At 37.8% G+C, this 9,508-nt stretch overlaps 1 protein-coding gene across 1 annotated transcript; it reads right to left on the bottom strand.

Annotated features, from left to right (window-relative positions):
• Window positions 1-236: 236 nt before the first annotated feature.
• On the bottom strand, window positions 237-8,542 carry xab2 (XPA binding protein 2). Its single transcript, XM_083932093.1, has 19 exons — window positions 8,404-8,542; window positions 7,222-7,370; window positions 6,664-6,787; window positions 6,338-6,535; window positions 5,822-5,956; window positions 5,551-5,715; window positions 5,242-5,386; window positions 5,002-5,153; window positions 4,755-4,874; window positions 4,513-4,644; window positions 3,882-4,013; window positions 3,587-3,700; window positions 3,324-3,486; window positions 3,015-3,205; window positions 2,346-2,468; window positions 2,065-2,236; window positions 1,731-1,857; window positions 1,228-1,340; window positions 237-1,110 (listed from the first exon to the last, which is right to left on the bottom strand). The coding sequence occupies exons 1-19, from the start codon at window positions 8,437-8,439 to the stop codon at window positions 1,049-1,051; spliced, it is 2,553 nt and encodes an 850-aa protein (XP_083788219.1). The 5' UTR covers window positions 8,440-8,542; the 3' UTR covers window positions 237-1,048.
• Window positions 8,543-9,508: the final 966 nt, after the last annotated feature.

Raw genomic sequence — 9,508 nt, 5'->3', positions numbered from 1 at the left:
GTTTAAGTTGCACATATAGTATGACTGGAGGACAATATTACAGTATTTAGTGATGTCTGACTGAAGAGTAGTTTCACTGTCTAAATGTCAGACTTTAATGCTTCTTCAATACATTTTCCTGTCAGATTAAAGTCACTGCATTTAACAAATACAAATTTCTTTTATTATTACAACTGCATTTTCAAGACAATGTAAATAAAAGTTTCAGACATTCAAAGAGACTAGAATTGCTGGAGCATCACATATGCGATGGTAATAGGAGCACTTTCAAAAACTGTAGGGGGTCACAAGTAAAAGTTGAAAACCACTGACTGAGATATTTCACAGCATTACTGCCTACAGCTTCAAACATGATCAGTGAGCAAAGTAATCACCTGCACTTATCACAAAGTACGATCAGAGTAGAGTACTATCAACTGGCTGCAGGGCTATTCAATTGTAAGTTTTCAAAATGTTTTACAGACCTATTAATCAACTCTTAATATTTGGATGTTGACATACAAGTTCTAAAAATGTTTCAGGATCATCTGGTTTTGCAAGACACCACCTACTATCCTCAAGCCAACAATGTGAGGCTTGAAAGCTCAGCTCCACTTTCAAATGAATGCTGACAAAACTATGCTCCTCCCCTGTGTTTTCTAGGGCAGAGCTTGCCGTTAGAGAAACATCTTTGCATTCCTTGGATGTATAAACATTGTTTTCACTGTTCATTTTTTTTTACAAAATATTGTTTGGAAACAAAGTCAAACTACTTCAGACTTCAGTTACAGTTATGAGCACAAATATTAGTATTTTATAACAGAAAGCTGCTAAATTGTACAATTATCTTGAGCTTCATACTTAAGAAAGACTGACACCATATGGCCAATAGTAATACACGTTCATTGTATACTGTTGTACAAAAACCCAACAGGAAAATACACCTATGTCTCATTCTATTAAAAAAAGTGGATACAACTAAGCAATTGCACACATTTTTTTTTTTAAATGGAGCAAATTCAATGTCTAGAAGAGAAACTGTAACAAAATTCGGCAAGGGAGGGATCTTTCAGTCATCTTTAAGCCCTCCAAAGACAGCTGTGGGGATACTCTTCTGTTCAAGCTGCACTTCTGTAGAAAGCCAAGAGGAGAAGACAATTAAAAACATGTTTATGAATGAAAAATGTCTGCATGAATGCTTAACTAAACACCAAATATTTAAATTTTCCTGTTGTGTCTGTCACTCACCCTCTGGTCCCTGGTTTTCATCATCTTCATCCTCGTCATCATCATCAATGTCAATCTCGTCAGGATTGGCTTGTTTGGAAAGTTCAGCCAACTCACTGCGAGAGGTGTCACTCCTGCATAGGCAAATGCAGGAAATACGATTAGATAGGTTAGAGCATGTAGTCCAATTTCATAAAAGAGGCATAACCTTTCAAACAGGGTTTGTACAGCATTACCAAGACCACTCTCTAGGTTCATTTTCAAGCTTTTCCAGCACCTTACAGCTGTGGTAAATTACATATTTCTACGAATACATACACATTGAAAATTATTATTTCACTTTTTTAAATCACATTAATTGAATTCCTATTCAATAGAACTGATAGACCATTTATAACTGCTGTTGTTGATCATACTTGTGAACACCAGTGCATGTTCTGGTAAAGTTAATGTCTTCAATGTGAACTGTTTGCATACAAAGATACTTTTCACAAGAGTGAAAAAAAAGAGAAAAAAGGACTAACCTGACAAAGAGAATCTTTTCTTTGGGCTTGGGTTTGTCCTGCTCGGCCTCTGCAGCAAGCTGCTGTGCTTTGTGCTCCAGCATCTTCATATCATCGATTCCCATTTGGCCTGGTGCAAGATCGGACACTGGATACAAGACAAAACAAATGGTTGGACAAAAACATTAGAAAAACATATTAGCACATTTATTCATTCATGCCGTTCTGGTGTGTAAGATGAGGATTTGGGACAAATAGCATGTGTGGCTACCATATCAATATAATTAAACATCCCACCAATGATCCATACAGCCAATACAGTTCACGGCTAACAAGTTAGTGAAAGCTCCCTCACCAGTGCCTGTGGAGCTTGTTGTGGCCTTCATCATCTGAGAGGACATGAAGTTGACCTGAGTGTTGTATGTGGCTTGGACACTACGTTTGATCCTCAACATTTCTCTAATAGTGTCCTCATTTCCATGGCGGATCTCAAATTCTTTCCAGGTCTGCCAGAAGGTTGCAGTCACCTACAAGATCAAACATATCAAGTGGAATTGAAGAAGAAATTTAAGTAAATTGAATTATGATGTGCAATTTCATTCAATGCGGGTAATGGCAGGAAGGGGTTTATCTCACCCTTGGGTCACAGATCTGGGAACAGTAGGAGTAGATTGCTCGGGCCCGATCTATCTCACCAAGTTTACTCTCCATGTCAGCAAATCGCAGACACATGTCCCGCGCATGCTCATCGGGAAGAACCTGGTTAAATAAAAAAGGTATAATTCAGATTTAAGTTATTTTAATAATGACTAGAACCGTGTCATTTTAGGTTACATTTTTTCATTAAGTTGAAGAAGGATGTGTTACAATCCACAGATAATAATTTGAAAGTATCAAAAAAATCGAGTTAATGCAACAGAAAAATAAACTTCAATATAACATTTCTAGAGCCAGAACAATAAATCCGTCAGTCAATATTGTCCTATCACGCAAATATCGGTATAGGCATAAATGTGGTCTGATTTTATTTTTAATTATTCTTTATTTTCTCTCTGGTGTGTAATCTTAAAGATTCTTTAATAAAGTTATTTGTTTAGGAAAACAGCATTCTAAGTTTCTGTGCAGTCATATTTGCAGAATCCACATAGAAAAGATCGATCGCTCGATTTCAAAGGTTCACAATGTTGGCCGCAATTTCGGCAATCGAACCTTGAAATTTTCTCTCTAAAATTGGCGTCGGCCACAAAAATCCCATATCCCTCCGGCCCTAGACATGTCATATTTGTCAATGCTTAACCAATGTACCTCGATAGCTTTCTGGTAAATTGCTCTGGTGTACGTGACTCCATAAATTTCCGCTGCTCTCTTGATGTAGATATTGAACATGTGATGTCTCTCCTCATTGTCTACTGCCTGTGTTGCTCTTTCATAGACAGCCATGGCGTGTCGTGCCAATCCATATCCCTCCTCTAATTTGGCATACAGGAGGTAAATGGCTGGAAAGCAAGGCACAGTGGTACATTTGGTGTAAGTACATTTTTATAAAGGAAAAAGGAAACAATGTGGAATATAGTGTATACAAATCCTCAATATAATTCTAACAAAGCTACTTACTCTTGGCAAACTTGGCAGGGCAGCCATCCAGGGCTTGCTCAAATAAATCTCTTGCTCTTTCCAGCTTCTTGCCTCCATAACGATCAATGAACTTGGTGAGGTAAGTGTTCCAGATGTCATAAACATTGGGCCACCTGAAGAGAGCAATACCACGCTCATATGCCTAAAAAGGTATTAACAAAGACATTTAGGAATTGTTAAAATGCGTGACACTTTGACCAAGATATTGAATGTTGGCTTATTTAACTGTGGCATGTTATTACTTTGAAGCTTTCCTCAAAGTAGTTGTGCTCTTCAAGGAACATGGCATAATTGATGATGATCTGTGGCGTGGCAATGCGGAGGTCAATGATGCGATCATACACTGCTTTTGTAGACTGAGGAGAAAAGAGTTTAAATGGAGGAAGAATTAAACCAAGTATATATTGCTCACAGAGGTGACAGCACTGATTTGAAGAGACAAGCAAAAGCACACACTGAAATACAGCTTCTTAATATCTCTGGCTCATATGTGGTAATATACACTTCTAAACACAAACAGATATCTAGTGAACATACCTGGAAAGTGCCGAGACTCTCCTCCAAGTCCGCCAGCATAGACCAGACCTTCAAGGACTTGTAAACTCTGTTTTGGACTGGCTCAGATGCATCAAAGTACTCTGCTTTCTTGGATGGGATGGCTGTAGCTTTCTATTTTCAAATAAAAATATATTTTTTAAAAAACATAAGTACATTCATACACAAATACATAAGTCGTCTCATATATTTAAAAAAAGATGCAATCAGTAATACTTTGCTGTCAGAATTTGAATCTCCTACTCTCCTAATTAACTATCAGGTATGCACTTGGTTGTGTTTCCCCCAAACACGTGAACATCTGTGCATTGTCTGAAAGGTGGAGCGATTCAGAGAAACGACCAACATTATGTGATGTTTTTGTTAGTGACTACTCATGTTTGTGTCTTAAGTTAAAGTAATATCAAACTTTTACACTAAACACAATTATGATATGCAGCCTCAAGTCTTATCTATGGATTACTAGTAGTAGTACTAGTAGTACAGTAGCAAGAAGCCAGGCAATGTTGTTGTAATTTCTCAGTCCTCCCCCTAGATGTCACTAACCGTCTAGTGGAAATGGTGTTACTATTTTACTGACTGCATCTGTAATGAAGAGATACAAGTGCCCAACCCTCAGTATGCGCAGCGCTTGTTCATAGTTCTCATGGCGTAGCTCCATCTCTCCATATTCACACCAGACTGCAGCAAGGTCATCCACCTGCTTGTAGTTCACTTTGGTAGCCTTCTCAAAAATGGTCCTAGCCTGAGTGACAGTGAGTAAATGTAAGACATATCAATCAGGTAAAGAAACAGCATCTGATCTGAACTGCGGAGGGTTTCTAGAATACCAGTTGAAAGATCTCATTGACTTACATCATCCAGCTGCTCATTTTCCTCATAGAATTTAGCGAAGGAGACCCAGAGAGAGTGAGGCTTCCCTGTGGCCTTCATTGGATCCACAGTCTGCACCGCCTCAGTGTATGTGTTGATGATCTGCAGAAGATATGGTGAGATCTATGAGTTATGTACAACATGAAGGCATGTTACCTGTATGGTGGATGAGTGTATGAATTGTGTGTGCACTGTTCCTATGCCAAAAACAAAAAGGCATAAACTTCACCTGTCGTGGATTGCCATCATAAAGTTTGACTCTCTTGTGCCACTCATGGACATTATGAGGGTTCTGCCGAAGTAGTACACTGTTCAACAGAAGGGGCCGCCGGGCTATCAGCTCCTCAAAGCGGGCCAGTCTAAGCTCCATGTCTATGTCATCTGGGAGGAGAGGGTCTGAGAGTAAGGCATGCATGACAAGAAAAGTGAAAGCAAAGAAAATTGCCAATATTAATGAATCCACACACACCATCTTCTTCCTTCCCCATCTCAGCAGTTGTCTCCATTTTTGCTGCGATCATGCTCTCTTCAAACTGGGCGTAACTATCAAACACTTGTGTGAAATCCCTTACTGTTACCACCGTAAGGATTGCTTCCTCATACACGTCACGGGCCTGAGAAAGAAAGACGCATTGGTATTCAATGACAGTCAAACCGACAAAAAGCAAATAAATGATAATTCAATTGAGTCAAACTAACTCCTAATATAAAGTATAGGACTATTTTGTATAAATAACTTTCAATACAAGTCCTGTATGATATACAAAGGGGAAGCTACCTTCTCAAAGTGACCACTCCTGATGTAATAGTCAGCTAAAGAGCACCAGAGTTTTCCAAGCTGGTCTGTGAAGCGAGTGAGGCCTCCACGGATGATGGCTCCTACATTCAGGGAAGTCACTTTATCAGGATTCTGGGAGATCAGGTCGCAGAGCTCATGCCAAAGCTGTTCAACAAATAAACGTAGACAACATATGTTAATAATCCTGGCCATCTTCTTTTTTAAAAAAACAAAAAAACAGACAACATCTGGAATGAGAATAAAATCTTACTTGATAGTTTGACTTGCCCTCTTTGGACACAAAGCTTTCGTCATTCACAACAGCTGCTAGTCGGACAGCTGCTTCATCCAAACGGCCAACAGACCGTAAGTAGTCTATGTATTCCTCTGTATTCTCTGGAGAAAGCTACATGGCACAAAAGCAGACATCAAATAGAGGATATGCTAATTTGTGTCAAGTTCACTTTAATTTCAACTTCATAATCTATTGACAGCTTTCCTTTTCAATAGCGGTTTCATCCAGAAATATTAATCCTGACCCTCACGGACATACGCAAAGTACAATTTCATTTTAAATCACAAAAATCCAGTAGCCTTTCCTTGTGCTGAGAATGTTATAGAAAATGTTCATACATTTAAACTTATCATACCACATTGTGAAATCATACCAAATCACATCCATTTCCCATACTTTGCCTCTGAAAGCGTGCAAATACTTTTATTGTGATCAGAAACCTTCCTAAATGACAGTTGTTTTATGGAACTAGTTTGTGTACCATTCTCTCACCTTAAGGTACCTGCGGTATACCCGGATGGCAGTCTCAGGGAGGGGTAGGTCTCGGACAAAGCGTAGATACAGAGGCCAGATGCGCGGGTGTTGAGTAACAGGAAGCGCTCTGAGGGCACGGTCAAAGGTTTGCCTACTTCTTGTTATCTTGCACTGAGACACAAGTGACTGGCAGTAATCAAGCCATATTCTAGGCATCTGGTTTAATCAAGGAAAGACAGATGTTTAGTTCCAAGCACAACGTACAAAGACAGCAATGTAATGCTATTTCATCATAGTCATATTGTAATGTATTGTTTAGTATGGAATTTTATAGTATGTATTACCTTATGCATGAACACCAACGCCCTTTCGTGGCAATTATTGACCTCTTCGTGGCCTGGGTCAGTGACACATTTCCCCTTGACTTGTTTCCGTCTCTCTCTCAGATAATTGTACCACAGTTTATAGCTGGAAAACAAAAAAAGGTTAGACCACAAGCAAAAAACGCTGGTAGTTGTACAAAAGCTTTCTTGATATTATCACCTAAATGATAATACAAGTACAATTATTTTAACAATGCACAAAAACAGGATGGAGACCGAAAAAGTATAGGCTGAAGCTACAGTTTATTATGCCTACCCTTCTTACTTCTTTTAGATTATTGGCATAATTTAAGGCTTGCTTCTTTTGCTGTTCATCCCCTTAAATTTTGAATTGAGTTACACATTTTTAGTTCATCAATATTATTCCATAAATTTTCGCCTTTTAGATTAGTTCTAACTTGCTTTTTTTTTTTTAAATGACCCGTTCTTCTGAGTTGATAAGGTATCAACCACCTGCGCTTTTCAGTACAATGTCAATGCTTTATCTACAACGGCACCCTGTAATGTTAGTTACTGTACCTGCCAGGCAACTCCTTCAGAGCCCGCTCATAGATCATGTTGAGGGTGGATTTGGCTCCGTTCTGTTTGAATTCGATGTAACGCATCCAGCACTTGACTGAGTATGGGTTCCTGATGATCTCCTCTTCATAAGGCAGATCATCATCCTCCTAACAGAAACAGAAACCACACAAGACTTCAAGTAAAACTGTAAAAACATCTGGAGGAGTGCGTAGAGTGTAATTTAAACATGAATAGATTTACGATATCTTTAAAATATAATATTTTACCCACAACTTAGGAGCCAAGCATGTCTGACAAGAAGTCTCTCTGATTTCTACCGTAACCCTCCTGTTACTCAAAATTTTACTAACACCATTTATCCTTGGGGTCAATTTGACCCCAGCAATTTAAACCAGAAAAAATTCATAATCAAAGTTGTTACTCAAGTATTCATGTCAGGTACTGCATGTGTATTTGCTGACTACCTAAATAGCATTTTAAATTACATACAACACCCCAAACACATTGGTATACATCCAGAATACCTACAGTATAACGTGACTTTGGAAATACACGGGAAAAAATAAAATATCTTACTGACTGATATAAAATTTCATCAAGGAATATTTGTTTGTGTGTTTTAAAGTAATTATAATATTTGTAAGTGCTATTTTGAGTTAATTATAATAATTGGAATGAAAGCTATTTCCATTGTCAAGGACAGTAGCATGCATTATGCACATGGTCAATGTGAAAAACAAACAATTTCAAACATTTCTAAATATTTGATTTGTAAATTAGATAGTAATAATAATGATTGAATCATTAAAATCATCACATTGACAAAAAGGAGCACAATGCAACAATTATGTGTACAGGACAATGAAAAAATATAATCATGTCAATTTTAGGTTTTCCCATAAAATTAGGAAAAGTCATTTAATATGAAGCAAAAATAAAAATGATGTCAACCATGTTTTTAGAGATGTTAAACATTAAATGGGGTCAAATTGACCCCTAAGGTAACAGGAGGGTTAAGAGCCATTACAAGTTAACTTCAACAGATACACACACAAATACGCGCACAAACATACAACCAAGCTAACGTTAGCGCTCCAATAAAAGTTAGCTCGCTAGCTAGCTAAAGCTCGTTACCAGTGCATGCTAACAGTTAAAAACATAAAAAGTGGTGTCGCTTACAAACATAACATCCCGTTTTCCGTTTAGCAAAGGCATTTCTTCCTAGAGGGAATAACCGTGTTTGAAGTAAAAAGTAATGCTAACTGTAGCTAACACTATCAGGCTATTTCATGCGTGTAGTGCTCGCAGTACTGTCTTCTGTAACACTTCCGGTTTCGTCGCACAAGTGTGCATTACCGCCACCTTCTGACATGGAGTGTGCATCAGAAGGACCTACTCTACTGGATGAAACGAAAAGAAAACAAAGGAAAAAAATAAAATAGACAAAGAAAGAAAGAAATACTATATTTTCTTATAGTGCAGTTTACTGAAAAGCAGCGGCAAATAGAAAAGTCTTGATCTTGTATCAAATGTCGTATATGTGTTTTATCTGACAATGATAAAGTCTCTCTTTTAAATCACGTGTCAACTTGACAAAATTAACCTTTATACATTAAGGCAAGGCAAGTTTATTTGTATAGCACTTTTCAACAACAAGGTGCTTTACATAAAACATTAAAAGCAGAAACACATACAATGACATCATGACATAAGTTATATTCAGATAAAATAATTACAAAAAAGAAAAACAAGCAAATAAAACATAAATAAAACAAGAAAATTAAAAGAATAGAAGTTAAAAAGCAGTACAAGCAATTGCTTTGTTTACTGAAAGTCAGCGGCAAACGAGCTGAGAGTAGCAGCAGACCTGCAGTTTGTTTAGATATGTGGAGCATAAAAACTGAACGCTGCCCCTCAATGTTTAGTTCTGACTCTGGGGACACGGAGCAGGCCTGTCCCAGAGGATCTGAGAGGTCTGGATGGTTCAAAGCAAAGCAGAAGATCTGAAATGTCTTTGGACCCTAAACCATTCAGTGCTTCATAAACCAACCGTAGTGTATTTTGAAATCAGTTCTTTGACAAACAGGAAACCAGTGTGAAGGGTAGGTTGGCTGAGCAAAGGCTACTGCGGACATGACATCATATGAAAATCTGAAATCTACAGTATTGTACACTACTGCACATTCATTAATTTGTGTATTTACAATGTAATGATAACTATGATTTGTGTACAGGTAGATTCCTGATATGGTATATATCATAGGCCACATAGCCCTTTTAAATT

This window comes from Echiichthys vipera (genome assembly GCF_963691815.1).
Source record: "Echiichthys vipera genome assembly, chromosome: 17".
NCBI classification, from domain to species: Eukaryota; Metazoa; Chordata; class Actinopteri; order Perciformes; family Trachinidae; genus Echiichthys; species Echiichthys vipera.
This window is presented reverse-complemented; position numbering and strand designations above follow the sequence as displayed.

Excerpts from the sequence above, each read along its gene's own strand:
- xab2 (XM_083932093.1), bottom strand. The coding sequence starts at position 8,439 with ATGCCTTTGCTAAACGGAAAACGGGATGTTATGTTT. Across the intron at positions 2,469-3,014 it reads TTTACCAGAAAGCTATCGAG|GTTCTTCCCGATGAGCATGC; the intron begins GTACATTGGTTA and ends TTATTTAACCAG. Across the intron at positions 2,237-2,345 it reads CCCAGATCTGTGACCCAAGG|GTGACTGCAACCTTCTGGCA; the intron begins GTGAGATAAACC and ends TTGATCTTGTAG.